Here is a 17,500-nt window from a genome sequence, read left to right as displayed (position 1 = left end):
GCCCGCCTGATTGACCCAACGGAACGAGGAGCCAGTCTTCTGGGCGGGAGGTCCGACGTTCTCTGTCTAGCTTAACCGTCGCCTAGGGTCTTCCAAATATCTGATGATACGGGTGACACATTGTGAAGCGTACACAAAGTGAATTGATCACCTTATGCAACAACAAATAAGCACGAGTAAATTTTTTCAAGGACGAACAAAATTGCAAGAGCCCGTAGGGGGAAAGTGCAATTTGTAGTATGTGATTACTTATTAATAATATACATGAAAAAATTCGAGATAGTTAAGCAGAAGCAAAGGCTCGTGTATCGCGCAATCTCGAAAAAATGGTGCCATAACTTGCGCCATCCAGGGATCACATTTGACTTTGTTTACTCATTGACCAATCAGAATGCTTGGTTTATTAACACTATTTTTTGCACTGTGTTACCTGAAAACTGCATTTTTCTTAGCCAATCAGAATGGGGTAAAATTTTCATGTATATTATTAACACTATAATGAAAGAAAGTTGTCTTCGAATAATATTATAATCTCGTAAACATCACTACCCTTTTCCTTCTCTTAATTGACTAATGTGTTTTACTTACTTCTGAATTATTCAATCTTTTGCTGCTTTATCTTTCTTTGAAGGAGGAGATACCTCTTCTTTTTCTCTCGAGGACTGCTTATTCTGATGACGACGACGAACGTCTTTCACCACCTCCAGTAGTTGTTTCACCCGTATGCTGTTTCTTTGCTTTAATATATCTTCCTTAATAGTTCGCTAACATTTGGTATTCTCCAGTACCATCTGACTATTAACTTCTTGTTCTTACACACACTCCACACTCCACCTTGTGTTCCCAAGAGTGGTCAACTTCTGATTTCTCCCTTCATCATCAGTGTATTTCCATTAGTACAGGTCATGAGAAATTGACGTAGATGGCCTGGACATACCAGTCCTTGTCTTGACACCGAAGAATTGCCTTTCGTCGGAGTTATTTCATCTATTCTTGTCCTTGACCAATCGAGGACACATCTCACTTCGTGAGTTTATTTCTGGGGTTATCTGGCCCTGTTTCTCGTCTGTAGCAAGATGAGCTTCTTTTCTGCTTTTCTTAAATCATTGAGTTCGAAAAAGCCGAAAAGAAGATCGTCTTAAGAAGCTTTTTGTCCAACATTCTTCATGCCACTTAAACCCACACAGCATCAATCTTCGATGACTTTAGTGCCATCTCCATCTCGCTTTTCATTTACGTTATGGAATAGAGTATACTTTTTTCTTGGGGTCTCTTTTTTTTTCTTCCCCTGGGGCGAAAAAGGCACATCCTTAAACCTAAAAGTTCCCATAGCAACAACGACAACGAACATGTTGGAATTCAATTGGAATGCAAAAAGGTGATAACTTTAACTTTTTTCTATTGTCTGTACTTACTTCTGATTGGCTTAAACAGCAAAAGTTAACAAAACTTCATAAAGCAGTATTATATTCATCCTTACTTTCCAACCATCTTCCATATAACAAAATCTGGTCTCAGTTTGAATACCACAGAAATTGTATGTGGGGAACATGTAAAAATTGTAAACGTTTCTTGGCTTTTGCTTTCAAATCTTGTGATTGGTCAAAATCTTTTAACACAAAAAAATCACCCTTTCAAAATGGGCTGGAAATGAATTTTATAGCGTTAACGGCCTTCCTGTAGGTTTATGCATTCTCTGTGTAAAAATGATAACATTCCTATGTGGGGAAAGCACCGTTGCCGCATAAGAAAAAAAATTTCTATCCACCTTACACGGATCATTACTTAATCACTAACGACCAAGAGTGAATTAAAGAAGAGTGTTGATCTATCACTTTGCGGTCTTGTCCCAGCACACTCACGAATGGTTATTTTTTAGATGCACTTTGTGCGCGAAACAAAAAAAGGGCCGCCAATTTTAACCAATCAGAAGAAGCCATGTCGCGCGTGACTACTTCTGCCGTGTTTTTTCATGGACATAACTGATTTTCGCGGGAACGGGTATTCTAAAAATAGACTCATTTGTGGCTGTGCTGGGAAGCCCACCAATGAATGCCATAACAACACTCTTGTCTAATTCACTCATGCTCACGACTCTCTGGACTATTTCCAGCTATAAGAGCGAGCAAGCGCGCGTGAGAAAGACATAATTGGTTTCGGTGTGCTTTCGTTTCGTGGTGAAAGAGCAGCGACACATCAATGGCCAACCAAACAGCAATTTGCGCATAGTACTCTCAGCGCGCATGCCAGCGGAATAACAAATTCCCTTCAATTTGATGTTTGATAGCCTACGAAAGCAGACGTATTTCCGGTCGTCGGCAGCAAACCCAGGAAGAGTGGATACGTGGAAAGCAGATTTGTTTCTCCTCCATTTTGATATGTCTATGCCAGTCTTCTTTGCGAACAACAGGAAAATTTGTCGCGAGCCGCTGCCAGGACACCTAACTTTTCAGGCCCAATCAGTCAAATGCAGTTAATTTACGGTTCCAGTCAGCTCAGTTAGTTAGTTCGAGTGGAGCTGCCAAAATCATTAAATTCCATGACACCTCACTGCCTCGAACAAGTCAAAAATAAAAAAAATATCAAGAATAGATCTAACAGAAAAATCCCTTGACTGGAAGCGTAACTTGAGGTGACTGGATTTGAAGGGGCTTGAAAATGAACTAAATTTGACTTGGACTGGGCAGTCGGGTGTCCGGCACACGTACGCTGCCCTTAGCATGCGACACGCGAATCGTACTTGAGACTTTACCTTCCGGTGGGTGGATATCATATGTGTCTGACTGACTCTGCCCACGTTTTTGTCTGTTTTAGGAGAAAGCAAAAGGGCCAGAAAATGAAGTGGCTAAAATGGAGAAGCTCCTAAGCCTTGTCAGGGAACCACCATCCAAGAACTAAATTTGCGTCGAGGGCGCGCTGCTTTAGAAAAAAGAGAAATAGCAATCACATTCACTGTGAGAATTTCATTGTAAAGCAAACTTATTTCATTCGTTGTACAAAATGCGCTTGCGTTTGGAATTTGCCTGTTTATTTCATTTTGAAATTGCTTGCACCAACAGAAACGATTGTTTTCACGAGTCCAAAAAGAGGGCGTTATCTAGCTAATGCCTTCCAATTATTTTTTACTTCGCATGATCTTTCTCGGATGAAAAAAAGTGTATGTATAATATACCCTGTAAATATACTTCTATGGTGTAGATTCATTCAATTGATGGTCGGAAGAGAAGCAATGTAGTCTTGTTTTGGTGTTGGCAGGAAACCCAGCTGAGCATATTGGTGAATAAATGTTTCGATTCTGATTTGTCATACTCTCTTCTGGCTTTTAGAATGTATAGTGAAATTTCTCAGTTAATCATAGCCATTACAATTTTTTCACATTTGATTGGTGCATTAACTACTTTATTTTTCACCAATTATTGTGTAGGGGTGAAATCGGACAGTTACATCAGCCAATCATATTAAGCGCACTCAGCTTAATCCATCAATCAAAGAATTTATCACAATAACCATAGCACCGACCACTTACCCTTCCTACCCTATCCTCAAATATGTTGTTCACTTCTTTTTTTTTTTCGATTTATAAGCCATTTTAAGGCCGTTTTGTCGATATAGTGAAATCAGTACTCGTTTATACCCTCTAAAGAGGGTATAAACGAACGAGTGCTGATTTCACTATATTGACAAAACGGCCTTTAGCTTATGAATCGACACAATTAAAAACAGAAGTGATTAACATATTTGAGGTAGGGAAAGTTTATTGAAAGAAAAAGAAAAAAAAAACGGCCGTAAAGCTTAATTTTTTTGAGGCACCTGTCGCTCAAGTTGACGTGAAAATCTCGAATTTGGTGATTTCATGTCGTCGTTATGCAGAGTACCACAAAATATGAGCTAAAATGTGTTGCACCACGATGATCTTTCCTCTTTTACCCAATGATGATGATATTCTGTGATTGTCGTTGCCGTTTGATGATTAGGGAGTTTAAACAAAGGTGACGGCTACGGCTACGGCAATGAAAACGTTAGTCCAAACTATAACTTAGCGCTATGGCAAGTATTTCGCGATTATTCCGTCTTGTTTACCTTGTACAATACAGGAGAACTATCCTGTAACTGGATGGGTACGAACGGTTTTTAAGTCTAAACAGAAAATGACTGTTTCATTGTTATATGCTCACGTTGTCGTCAAATCCTAAAATTTGGTGATTTCACGTTGTTGTTTTGTGAGTGCGGCAAAAAATGCACGGAAATTCGTGCTGCACGTGCAACACGATTATTTTTCCTTTTTTAACCAATGATATTCTTGCTTTGTGGCGTTGTCGTTGCCGTAGGCGTCGTCTTTGCTTAAACTCCCAAATCAATTTTTTGTGCAACTTGTCCCACAGGGCCAATTGCGAGACAAGTTGCAAGAAAAAAAGCCCAATACAACGTACCTTGCAACGACCAAAAACGTTGCGAGACATGTTGCAGAAAGCGTTGCGGAAAGTAGAATTGAGTTCTACTTTCCGAAACGCTTCACGCTTCAATCATTGCGTAGTGTACATCTGTCCTGCAACTTGTGTCGTAACGGTCCAATGAAAAGGTTCCTTTAACGTCATGTGATCATCGAAAACGAGACAAGTTGCAATGTAACACCTTTCGCAATGTGAGAACTTTTGTCGCAACAAAATTGGGAAACAAGTTGCAATAAAAATAGCCTAGTGTAACAGCGACTTAACGCTCTCTAGCTCATTAAAATAATTTCTTGAAAGCTTTGAAAGCTTTCATTCACAGTAATGTCAAAATCTGAATGTACTTACCTTTTCGGATCATCCGCAGTAACTTCTGTGGGCGCAAAAATCGCCGCCCTTTTAAACTTGCTTTGACGATAAACGACAGCTCCTGACTTGAAAGTACCATGTTGGCGTGTGACGAAAACAAAGACGGTCAAATGCGCGCGCTGTTATCGATCAGCCAATAGGATCCTGTTTAGATAGCTGTCAATCAGGTAGAAGTGCGCGCATTTTTTCGAAAACTTGAAGTTTGTGAGGTCAAATATTGAAAGAGAAGATCAAACAAACATAGCAGCATTTAAGATATTTAAGAATCCAGCTAAGAGAAGGCGACCAATAGCCCTTTTCACGGTTAGGTTTTCTCCTTTGCCTTACAATATAATCTAGCACGTATTTGAGGCAATTTCGGGCTATTTTGTAGTTTTAACCCGAAATTGCCTCGCATTCACGTTAGATTACATTGTAATGCAAATGAGAAAACTAACCGTGAAAAGGGCTATTGCCTATAATTACAAAGTGTGGTATGGTGAAAAACAAGGCAAGAAAAGACAAGTAAAGTTGATTTAGAAGGAGAATTTTGCTCTTCTACATCACGGCTTATCCTGCACCTTTACAAGTCATGCACAGGTCATTGTTTTACAAATACAGAAATTATCCCAAACATTCATAAAAGGTTAGCTTTTATAAATGTTTAGGATACTTTCTATATTGGTAAAACAATGACCTGTGACCTGTAAGGGCCGATTTACACGGTACAATCGTCGTAGCATGCGACAAGCTTACGACAGGCCTACGACATGACCTACGATAGTCGCAGCGTTTTAAAACCATAGGCGCACCAAGCTCGCGTTACGCGCGAGACGTGACTAGGGAACTTAAGCACACGCGTTTTTGAGACGCGGACGGCAACCGGAAGTGAGCTGTTTTCCCTTTTGACTTGACTTCACACAACCACATTTACATCGCCAAGTATCTTTTCTGTATTAGAGATGACTAGTATAAAACTCTTGGAGACACCAATGTCCTGGGACGCAAAATGTTCCCTTCCGGTTGCCGTCCGCGTCTCAAAAACGCGCGTGCTTAAGCTTCCTATTGTCAAAACGTCACATCAGCAACAATACTGTTCTAGACAATTTTTGTTGTTTTTTGAGTTAGTTTCAAAGGAGCAAAGAAGCCAAATGTTATCAATGAATGAACGAAATAAAGTACGTTTTAACTCGCCTTGCTTATTTTGTTTTGTCTTTTCGAGCCTCTTGTAAACTGTTTTGGGACTACTTTTCGACTACGGGACTGAACTTAGGGATCTTCCCACGTACAAGTGCTGCTTACCCCTCCCGTACACAGTCGTATTGGGTCCTTGAAATACACCATTTTCCCCACAGTCCACAGTCCAACGTTAGTCCACATGTATTTTTACTGGGTTGCCTCTGGCAAACCCAGTCGAGGTCTGCGTTTAGTTTGTTTGTTTTCTTTTTTTATTTATTTTATTATTTAATTTTTTTTTCCGTGTCGGTAAAAGTCTTGCCTGTCACTCCCCTGGTAAGTGGTGTCTCTGTGCATAGAGCCTTCTGCGCGTAGTCGAAAAGACGAGCACAAGCATCGGTGGACAACTGTCCGGTCTGCAAATGTGAAGGAAATCTTTCTCATTCGAACCGAAAGGATAAGGCTTTCAGCAAGCTGATCAGACAGGGAAGAAAACAGACTATGCTCTTTTCGTTGGAAGGAAAAAGTGCGCAGCGAACTCGCTTTTCCGTGAGCAAAAGCCTTTCGAATACATTTCTCGGTGAATCGCTGTGTCCATAGACAGCCCAAGCTCGCGTCACTATACAGACATCCGTTGAGAATTTAAACGCGTTATAAGACTTATAAGACTTTGTATGGGAAATAAAATACCGTCGATTATGAAGCCTAAAAAATGCTCAATTTAACGTTCATTCAATAAAATGGATAAAAATGACTCACCTCTGGTGTATTCTTGTGCCTTTTGGAGTTTATTTTACAGTTTCGGGAAGTCCGTGTTTTCAATGTTCTAAGACGAAGTCAAGGCTGCACACTAAGATTTCGACCGTTGTCAGCTCAGAGGCGGTTTGCGACTCGAAAATCCACCCCAGCCAAGATTTTTTCACTTCTTACTTTATTTCGTTCATTTATTGATAACATTTTTCTTTGCTCCTTTGTCGTGAAACTTACTCATAAAACAAAAAAATTTGCCTTGAACAGTGTTGCTGCTGACGTAACGCTTTTCTCAGCCACGTCTCGCGCGTAACGTGAGCTTGGCCGCCTATGCCTGCACCTGGCTTTGTAAGTTGCAGGCCGCAGCCAATCAGAGAAAGAAGAGACTATACACCTTATTCCAAAATGGCCGCTGATTTATGCACTAGTCATTTGTTTCCCCCACCCCTTGACCCCCGGGGATGGGTAGGGAAATTACATTTGAATGGTTGTAAAGTAGGTGTATTTCCACTGGGGACTAGAGCAGACAAACACACGTAATTCCCCCACCCCTCTGTTCCTAAAAGGTTATTTTGATGTAAATGAGTTCCAAACACCAATAAAACAATAGGCAAATGATAGAATACATGATTGATGACAGAAAAATAGTGCTAAAATGCGATAAATTAAAACCACAAAGCGAAGTCTTACCTTTTTCACTTCTCCCGCCGCCATATTGATTTTGCACGTGTGAAAATTCTCATTACATTGCTCTTCGTTTCTTTTCAGTCCCAGTCCTCCTAGGTAAGAATTCCCCGATATTTCCCCCTGTATGTCCCCAGAGGGGTAGGGCAGAGGAATGAAAATCTTGTAATTTCCCTACCCCCTAGAGGCGTAATCGTGGCGTCATCTCGCGTAATTGCCCTAGTAATTTCCCCATGTGTCCCCACTATCCCCGGGGGTCGGGGGGTGGGGGAAACAAATGACTAGTGCATTATGCGGATACAAACTGGCCCTTGTTGCCTCGTTCAAGATAAAATATTCTTTTGAATTTTAAGCTTAAGAACGAGGCATCTAGGGCTAATTTGAATAAAAACAAAAGAATATTTAAATGGTGGCCATTTTGGAATAAGGTGTATGGCATGAATTTGTTTGATTCTCGTCCTTTTCCCATAACTTTTGCACATGCAATATTGTTGACAGCAAATTGGCCGGCAATAGGTAATTTCTAACAAAAGAACAATAGTGCTCATTAGGTTTCAATAAAGCTACAAGTTTACGTAGGTTAGAAATGTCTCAGACAAATGGAAATTCCCAGAATTTTCAAATGGTCCTGGACAAAGCGACAGACTTTGAGGTGGTCCAAGACAAAGCAACAGATGTCTGGCCTTTCCCTAGATTGAAAGAATCTCTACAAAAGGATTTTGACGGTCACAGGAAAAGAGAGTCTTTGCTGACATCATTATTTCCCTTTTGCCTCATTAACATACCACTACGCTCACACGCTATTTACAAATTGACTTCAAAAGGTAAAACTTAGTTCAATCTCCAACTTTGATAACAAGCCAGTTATTAGCCATCACTCGCTGATAAATTGACACATGAAAAGAAGGCTATAATGCAAAAGAAATGTTTGCAAGACCATCAGTGGTGACACTTTTTCTGTTTGTGGTCTGCTCTTTGACACTTTTGCACTAAACTTCCGCCCAGACAATTCTATGCAGCATCGACAGAAAAGAGATTACATTTTTTTAACATCTTGTTCAGTAATTCACATCATACAAAATATAGGGACGATTGTGCAAAATAATCAACTTCTGTTCTCTGCAAATTGAAGTTTGTAATTTTTGACTATTCCCTCCCAACAACTTCAGTCTATCCCTAACAGCCTCATCCCCCAAACCACACATTTGTTCAGACTCCCTCCCCCAGGTTAGTAAATACCATTGGTTTGGGGGGGGGGGGGGGTTGATTTGACAAAAACACTGTTCCCTATCTAGTGTCTTTGCCATTTGATTTTTCTCAATGACAGACTGGGACCAAGTTTCAGCTTGGTTACCAGAACCAGGGATCAACAGCGTTTATGGTCAACAGCATTTATGGTGTGGTCTTTGGATTTGTACAAAAGGTGAGTGTCTATATCGGTATTTACTTGCTAGTTAGATGGGCCATCTAGTCTGTGACATGGACTTTTTAGAACATTACTTCTTCTTTGAAGTGTTAACCTATGATAATAGGAGAATGTTTTGCCAGAACACTGTTAAGTTCAACTTTACATGTGTACAACCACTGACTGCATCATACCTTTTACAGGCATCACTACGTAGATGGAAACCAAGTTTTCAAGATAAGTCACTTGAGGTATAAAACAAATTACTTGTTTATCACTTGGAATTGTGTCCATGAGAGGGAACTTTTACTTCATTTCATTAATGTATGTCTCATCCAATCCCTACCCTTGGGGAATTGACCAAAATTATTACTGCGTGGTCAAATTCCCACCCACTGCCCGCCCTCCCCACTCCTCAATTCACATGACGTAAAAAAGTCCACCACTGTAGTGGTGTTTTGGAGGGGAAATTTTCTCAGTAGAAATATGTGTAGAATTTGACTTTATTCCGTAGTTCTTCATCCACTTCACGTAACGCAAGACCCGTTGTATCATGCAAGAGATCACAAGCTCTGTCAATAGGGAGCCACTTAAAATCCTGATGCTCTCTGGAAAGCTGCACAGGTTCATCATAATCCTTAACCTCCGCTGCCCAGTAAATCACTGTCTTCGGTTTTCCCCGCACTTCGTAATTTAAAGTCTTTTTCGCGTGTTCCATAACATTTAAACTGCTCACTTCCAACCCAGATTCTTCCTCTGTTTCTCTCAAAGCCGTCTGCATATCCGATTCTCCGGGGTCAACATGGCCCTTCGGTGGGGTCCAATGATGCTTGCCGTAAGATGTTTGTAGCAAAAGGTATTCAAAAGGCCCAGTAAATTGTCTTCGTCGAAATATTATCAATCCTGCTGCACGAAGCTCACCAGCCGCCATCTTGGTTTTACCGCAAAACCGCAGACCAAACGTTCGTGGCTCGTCGTTATGGATTCCAGTCTTCCAACGTTTAATACATAAATTACTTTTTGCGCCGTCAAGAAATCGCATTTCATTAGCTCTCTCTAAATATCATAAAACAATCCTAGCGAAATTTCAACTTACAAAACTTCAGTTTTCTGCACATCAAATTTGACACTCTTTGGAGCCGAAAATACCCTAAAATATTATAGTACATTTTTTTCATTAATCGTTTTTTAAACTGCACTTCTCATAGCTTACCCAATCAAAATCAAGTAAGTTTTTATAAAGAATCTAACAGTTTCCAATTGCACCTCGCTCTCTGTGTTTACAAGGAATTTGAAGGGAAAAATCTTGAATACTTTTCAATTTTTTCACTCAGCGCTCATTATTCTCTTGTACCGGAGCTTTTAATCAAAACGGTCTCAACTTGTTTTCATTCCTGATTCTAGCTGCCAGGGCAAAGTCACGATGTATTTAAAAAAAATAATAAATTCTAACAACTTATGTCTTTCAATCTTCATAAAATGCAAACGTTATGGTCTCCAGCTGATTTATTTGTTCTCAGTTGACGAAATGTTTTTCAACAGTTTTGGTTGACTTCACAATGACCTAAAAAGTGTTCGCCATTGTTTTTAAGTCATTTATGATAACTAACAACTTGTCCCTGTCACAGTCAGCCGGAGGCTGAAATTATAAAGCGGTATTTGAAAGTCTAAAACTACCGGACACTTCGTAATGTGAGACTAGTATGGTTGAATAGCTGTAAAGTTCACGGTTTTGTATACGACTTACCTGGAGGAGAGTGTGAATTGACAACTTATTTAGCGCGGAGTTATCTGAGCTTATTTTTGTGGTTATGGGGACTGCAGATTCTAAAGAAAAACAAAAAAACGCCGCAGACAACTGGAACTCAACTTCAACAGATAGCGAAGTACCTCCGACCATCCTGCCTCTTAATAGAACGGTTTGCGTTCATTTAGCGCCCAAGTTTTACATTTCAGAATCGAAGGGTTTCAAAAGAAGTTACTGTTTGTTAGTGACATTGCACACGTATGCGGATTTACACCAAGCAGTTGTGCAATGGCATTATCCCGAACTCACGGCAAATGTGGAGTTCCACGAGCGACGGCTCAGGGACAGCAGGACATTTTCATCGTTACGCCGGTCTTCGGTATGGCCTCGTTCGGTGACTGTCAAGTCAATCAAGGCTTCGGACATTGCAGTCACACAAGTCACGTTGACAGAAAACGACTCGCTAAGGATCGCAGGAGTTTTCAAGAGAAATATTACAAGTATAGAAGACTTGACAACTTGCGACTCGTTCGATCTCATACTTTGTCCCAGTTTTCGAATAAACCGTGACAATTCGGATTGGTTTTTGTTAGGAACATTGTACACCAAACACGCGGATTTTAAACATAGGCGACACTGGCGTGCGGCTGTGCGGTCCGATTTTACCTAGATGAGGCTATCGAAGCTGAATTACTTTAAAAGCTAAAGGCTCTTCAGTCGAAACTGGGGAGAGATCAACTTTATTGTTGTGTCTATCTTTCATAAGCTTGTTTCACTTTCCATTGCATTTTATCCTTAATTTAGCAATCCCTTGCTCGTGAAATTTGGCTTAATATTCATCCATGTTACACGTTCTTAAGCTCTTTTGTGGTGCTATTAAACTAAGTCAACTGTAACAAGTCAAACAGTACTTCGTTTGGAGTGTTATAAAAGCACTCAATTTGACACACGACATCGCTCGCACTGCTTAACTTGCGGTAATTTCTGATTTTCAGCGTCAGTTTTCTCCTGAAACATACACTCGAGAGCGAATAGTAAAGTACATGATTAAGTAACAACTGTTCCAGCTGATCTCGAAGACTGACATGACTATAGACAAATTTAAGTTACTATTGACGTCAACTGTTCCAGCTGATCAAGTAACTATTATTGAAGTCATGTTACTTTTACCATTTTGTTCGAAAGTAAATGGACCTCACTGGTGTCATTTTCTACGGGAGTGAGTGAGAACATGGTTTCAAATTCGTGATCTTTATTATTCAAATACAGCTTTCAAGGATGTGTTTCTCTGATTAACAAAGCTTTCATTTTCGTTTTCGTGTTTTTGAATAATTGATATCATCAACTGCAAGGTCCCTTTGTTTACAGACAAACAAGTTCTTTGATGCACGGATGCCTTCGTGATATTGACCGCCCACCCTGCTTCTCAAAAAACAAGTTGCGACATAGCATTTTATCAAGAATTTTGGCTTCCATATTAATTTGACAGTGACACGGCTTTTTTTTTTTCAAAATCTGTACTCCTTCCATTTTTCTGAGACCATTTTTAAGTCTCAGAAAAAAAGGCCTAAATGTGTAAACGCTATGGCAAAAAGACAGAAAAGTCTCCCTTCTTTTCGCCGCGTAGGCATCCGCGTTGACTGTAATTACTTGCTTTTGTTCATCACTACTCCAAGACGACGATGAACAAATAAACACAAAGCGATAGGAAACAACGACATTTTGGTGTCATAGCACACTGCTCTCGAGTGTATCAACGTAAACAACAACAAAAATTGCTTCAGGCAAATAAATATAAAACGGCAAATATTCTTATTTATATTATACTTATCATTGGGATTCCTGCTTATGCCTTTTCAGTTGTTTAGTAATAATTATTACGTGTTTCGCCAAGGGTTACTAGGGGAGACAGAGATTAGCCTTTGCGCTCTCACCAAAATTCCTTCGACCCTCTATTCAAAGTTTTCTCTACTTTAAGATTCTTCGACCAAAGGTTCGCTTATTCCGACAAGCGTCCCATTGAAGTAAAATGTCAAAAACGAGTGCGAGTGTTTCATCAGGGGTTCCAAACACGCAGAAACAGATGACTTCTCAACCTTTTTATAAAGTATGAGTGTAATGCGATGATCTTTTGTTTTATGAGACAAGTCATAGTAATTTGTAAAGAGATGAATATTCAATATTTGGGTTTTATAAGCTACAACTATTGATAAATTTATAAATTTATACAGGTGTGACGGAAAACAAGCCTGATCACGTCCTTTTCGCTTGCCAAAATCGTTATCCCATGAAAGTGATTCCGAAGGCTCATAAGATGCATAAAGGTTCGGCGTTTCTTGATCTGTAGTTTCATTAGGTATCAAGACTTATGCACCTGACCAAAATGAGGCACTCTCATCGGGCTAATAGCGTATGAATGATTAATGAGTTTGAGAACATGCTTTTAAGACCGGTAAAAAGATAATAATTGCAAAGATTAATGATTTGAGACGTTTCTTTTCGAGCCGGAAAAAAAGGGAATTATGTAAACCAAAATACGCCAAAAAAGCTTGAGAAGCCCAAACCCTCCCTTTCGAATATGGACCGAACGTTACTTTAAAAATCATGCTATACTTTCAAAGACGTGGCTGTTAACGAGTTAAGGAGGAAATGTGTCGAAGTAAGAAATGTGGGAAATGCGAAACACCAGGCGCTTTTTGTTTCGTTTTTCAACATTCTAGCGTGGATGGAGCGGAAACTTTTTGTTTAGCTTTCGAGATAAAAAGGAAACACGTTTGAAAAAATGCATTAATGTGGAAAGTGCCTCAGGCGGTGGCGAGTTTTTGTCGTCAAAAACGATAGCTTATGAATATTTTATTCAAAACATTGTGCTTAACTTAATTTCCAGGCGAATAACCAATCCTTTCGATGTACATCAATTCGTTGAAAATCTAAAAACACGTCATCTCTCAGCGACGCAGATTTCTTCGAAGAATGTTATTGCAAAATTTCTTTCGCAAAAACCGCGATTTTTTTTCTCGTAATCCATAATCTAACCCTTGTCAATAAGTGCCGTACTCCACGAGTCCGAAGAAGGTTCCACCGGGTTCACAAACCCTTCGGGTATACGAGAGGCGCCGAGGAATGTATCGGGTACCAGAAAGGAGTCCCACTGTCGCCTGGAGGGAGAAACAAGGAAAAACTGTCCATTAAAACAAAGTCGGAAGACACTTAATGACAAGTCTCTTATGTGCAAAGTGCTTCCCTTTTCATCATGCGCTCAGGGATAATACTAGTGAACACTGCCCTCTGCCTTATGAAAATCGTCGCATCGCATGAGCTTTACGAGGGATTTCACGATCTACAACGGCGATGTTGAAGTCGACAAAATGTAACTTTGCGCTATTGTAACTCCATCTCGTTTACGTTTTCTTAAACTCCCTGCTAGGGAGCTTTAGCGACAACGGACGAAACGAAAGAGAAATTAACGGAAAAGAAAACGTCACTTAAAATAAACATTTACTCAGTAATTCTGTTTTGCGTCTATTCCATCCTGTGAAATACTAGCGAACAACTGGTTGGCTCGGAACGCCATTGAAGTAAATAAAAAAATGAACGATTGCCTATATGACTTTGTCAAACAGTACCTCAAATTTGTTGATTTCACTTTGTTTTTCGGTAGAGGACGAAGGGGACAGCTATTCTTAGAGTTATTTTCATAGAGTTATGTCGTGGAGTTAGAGTTAAGTTTCCAAAATCCTGATTTCAAGATTTTGGACTGCCAAAATCTTGAATTCAGGATTTTGGAAGTCGTTAACTCTAACTCTAAGTCATAACTCTCCTGAAATAACTCTATTAATAGTTGACCTCGCGAGGACGAAAAGGAAATGTTCTAAAATGCATATCGCACGTGCAGCACGATCTTTTTCACGGGATTTCATCATCACGTGCGTTGAAAAAAAAAAGCATCGTACCAGTGGGATACGTCAACTGCAACGTGAAGCGAACATCGTGAATGAGATGAAAGAATCGCGAAAGACTATCGATAGCGCAAAGAGGTTGTAGTTGCTCAACTCCCTTTTGAGTACTTTAGTACGCAGGCTCACCTTATCTGAATTAGAGATGGTATACTGTGCTCTGCTTGTTCATAATAACTATGAAACCAGTCCATCGAGTCTGACAGTCCTAAGGAGGCTACGCAAGAAAAGAAATGAAAAGAAGTTTGTGTTACACTTGCTTAAGGCAGTGTGGCCCAGTGGTTGGGGCGCTTGCCTTGAGATCCGGAGATCCCGGGTTCAAGACCCGCTCTAACCACTCGTTGAATTTGATCCTGGTAGTCCCTGGTTCAAGTTCCCAGCTGCACTTGTAAATAGCCAACTAGTTTGCCTCCGGCCAGTTGGGATTCTTAACAGTTGTTGTTGTTGTTGTTCTGTTCTGTCGTTTCGTTGTGTTTCATTGGCCCTGAAAAGCCCCTATGGGGAGCGGTCAATTAAGTATGTATTGTATTGTATTGTATTAAGCCGCTGTTACACGGTGAAACTCATGTTTTTGTCACCACTGCGATCGTTGCGACCGTGGCAGAAATAGAAAGCGGTTCTACTTTTCGTGAAACTTGTCTCGCAACGGAGGTTCAAAATTTTTCACGAAACCGACCATGTTACACGGTGCAACGCCTGCTGAAACATGTTTCGCAACGCCGTTGCACACAATTTTCAGCTAAAAGTTTCAACGTGTAACAGCGGCTTTATTCTTTTAAGGCGTTTGTCTTGTGTTAATAGCTGGCTCCAAGTCTGGCTACAATTACGGACAAAACTAGCTGTTGACAAAACTTGACGTTTCAAGCATTTTAGTGAGATCGCACTCACTTCCCCACACCAATGTTGAAAGAGGCATCTGAAACGCGGTCCTGGCATTCCCTGAGTTTATAAACCGCAACATTAGATGGGGGAAGGGTACCACGAGGAAACATTGTTGAACATAGAGGGAAAGTGGTAAGTATTTGATGCCCTTTTGTCTCGTTTTCTAATCAGTTTTGCTTAAGACTGCATTCTGTCGGGAATCAAAGAAAATATTGGGAGAGATACGTGTTATTTATGTGCCAAACAGACGCTAATTGCAATTGGGTGCAGAATCATTCACCAAAGGGACAACGACGATGTCTGACAAGGGTGTATTTCGCTTCACCAACTTAAAAGACACTTAAGATCGTCCGCGCACTTGTGTTTCAAGACGTTGTTGACAAAGGGGATTTCACTGTTGAAGCCATACACCCAAGGCACCAAAAAACTCAAAGCAGACATTGGGGAAACCTGCATGGTGCGTCTTATAGGAGAGCTCGAGGTACGAGGTGCCTGCAGGTCCAAGAATTAGCTAACGCATGAGGTGAGACAGTTAGCAGCTACTTCTTTCTCTCCCCAATCTTCCCTTGCTTCAAAAACTCAATAAGGCGCCAAAACATTTCGCACAGCGACCAACTCCCAAAGATTTCACCGGCCTGTGATTGGCCAGTGACCGTGACGTACACATTTTGGAGACGTGCCCATCTGGCATGCTCATTTACAACTGGAAACTGTTAAGCATACTCGAACTCCGCGATCTACTATAGCTCCTAGAGTAGTCATCCCTTCTACTACTAAAACTTTTCAATACTCAGCTGCAAAACTCTTCAATTCATTGCCTGCCAAAATAAGAAACTGCACAGCCTACAAACAGTATTTCTCTACGTGCAGAGACCTGCTTAAAACGCGCCCCGCTTCCTCTCTGTAATCTGCAAGTCACTGTTAATGTGTCCATATACTATAATGAATTATTTCCTTCCATTTCATTGACATATATATTCATTAGCTACTGTAAGTTTTAGCATGTATTTTTATCAAATGAAGAGCCTTTCTTTAATTTAGTGCATACTTTGGTAATAAACCATAACTATATTACTACTTCTATCTATATACTGAGCGTGCGTTCGTGAAAAAACACCAGAGGCCGGTTGCTCGAAACCTGGTTAGCGCTAACCTTTGGTTAAGAGGTATCAAAACCTATAGGTTTCCATGGTATTTTACGCTGGTTAGCGTTAACCACGCTTCGAGCAACCCGGGCCAGGGGCTCGTTTCTCGAAAGTCCCGAAAACTTTCCGGGCCCGGAAAGCCATTTGTGAAACTGCCAACAGCTCGTTTTGGAAAGTCTATCTTTTAACATGTTTTAAAGGCAATAAAAAGAAAAATGACTGTGAACTTTGATGACTTAAATCCTCTCCGTTCTTGAGATACAAAGGGAATTGTGACTCCCGAATATGAGCCCGTAAAGTTTCGGGAATTTCGAGAAACGGGTCCCTGGCCTCGGTTGTTCAAAAGGTGGATAACGCTATGCACCGGATAAATCACTATCCAGCGGGTAAACACTAGCAAAACCAACTGCGTTATCCAGTAGATAGTGATTTATTCAGTGGATAGCGCTATCCACCCTTCGAACAACTGGGACCAGCGATGGTTGCTAACATTCTGGGACTGGTTTTACCTTGTTTTTTCCTTTCGCTTTCGCGTCGCTCCTTCTCTTTTTCTTCTTCCTCCTCTGCTAACATGACTCTCAGTGTTTTTTCCTCTGCTTCGTACAATTCTCGTCTTGGTGTCATAACATTTTCCAGCCACTTTATTCTTTCCTCGAATTTTCGATTCTGTTCCTCGGTTGGTCTTATGTAAACCCCTACGTAATATGAAAGAGAAACTTCACTGATGAACTCACCGCTGTGTGAGTACAGCTTTTCATCAAATTACTAAAAGGCCCATTTTCACCCTGAATGCATCGCGCGCCCCGCATGATTTCGCGGCGTATCACTGTGCTCTGAGAGTACTCCGGTTTTCCTCTTTTCTCAAAAATCAACCCATTACCGTTTGATACCAGTTGTTTTGATGGATTTCTATAGATCGTTTTCACGAGACGTCATCATTTTCTAAAATCCAAAACTAA

The 17,500-nt window shown here is 40.5% G+C and overlaps 4 protein-coding genes across 5 annotated transcripts in view; 2 read left to right on the top strand and 2 right to left on the bottom strand.

Moving 5' to 3' along the window:
- LOC137992193 (dynein intermediate chain 2, ciliary-like) overlaps positions 1-3,299 on the top strand; it is a 34,960-nt gene extending 31,661 nt beyond the window's left edge. For both annotated transcript variants that reach the window (XM_068837348.1, XM_068837347.1), the window contains one exon: positions 2,815-3,299. In XM_068837348.1, coding sequence (XP_068693449.1) covers positions 2,815-2,898 — 84 coding nt within the window. In that variant the 3' untranslated portion in view covers positions 2,899-3,299. The remainder of the gene's footprint in view (positions 1-2,814) is intronic.
- Positions 3,300-9,286: 5,987 nt separating this feature from the next.
- On the bottom strand, positions 9,287-9,742 carry LOC137991121 (bis(5'-nucleosyl)-tetraphosphatase [asymmetrical]-like). Its single transcript, XM_068836238.1, has one exon. It carries the CDS (start codon positions 9,740-9,742, stop codon positions 9,287-9,289), a length of 456 nt encoding a protein of 151 aa, XP_068692339.1.
- Positions 9,743-10,475: 733 nt separating this feature from the next.
- On the top strand, positions 10,476-11,447 carry LOC137992191 (uncharacterized). Its single transcript, XM_068837344.1, has one exon. It carries the CDS (start codon positions 10,623-10,625, stop codon positions 11,226-11,228), a length of 606 nt encoding a protein of 201 aa, XP_068693445.1. The 5' UTR covers positions 10,476-10,622; the 3' UTR covers positions 11,229-11,447.
- Positions 11,448-13,389: 1,942 nt separating this feature from the next.
- Positions 13,390-17,500, bottom strand: part of LOC137992190 (programmed cell death protein 7-like) — an 11,779-nt gene continuing 7,668 nt past the window's right edge. The window contains exons 6-8 of the mRNA XM_068837343.1: positions 17,051-17,236; positions 14,644-14,731; positions 13,390-13,716 (exon numbers count right to left, since the gene is read on the bottom strand). Of these exons, the coding sequence (XP_068693444.1) occupies positions 13,590-13,716; positions 14,644-14,731; positions 17,051-17,236 (401 nt within the window). The 3' untranslated portion in view covers positions 13,390-13,589. The remainder of the gene's footprint in view (positions 13,717-14,643; positions 14,732-17,050; positions 17,237-17,500) is intronic.

Source organism: Montipora foliosa, chromosome 2, assembly GCF_036669935.1.
Source record: "Montipora foliosa isolate CH-2021 chromosome 2, ASM3666993v2, whole genome shotgun sequence".
NCBI lineage: Eukaryota > Metazoa > Cnidaria > Anthozoa > Scleractinia > Acroporidae > Montipora > Montipora foliosa.
Note: the sequence above shows the minus strand (reverse complement) of the source record. Positions and strands in the feature narration are given on the sequence as shown.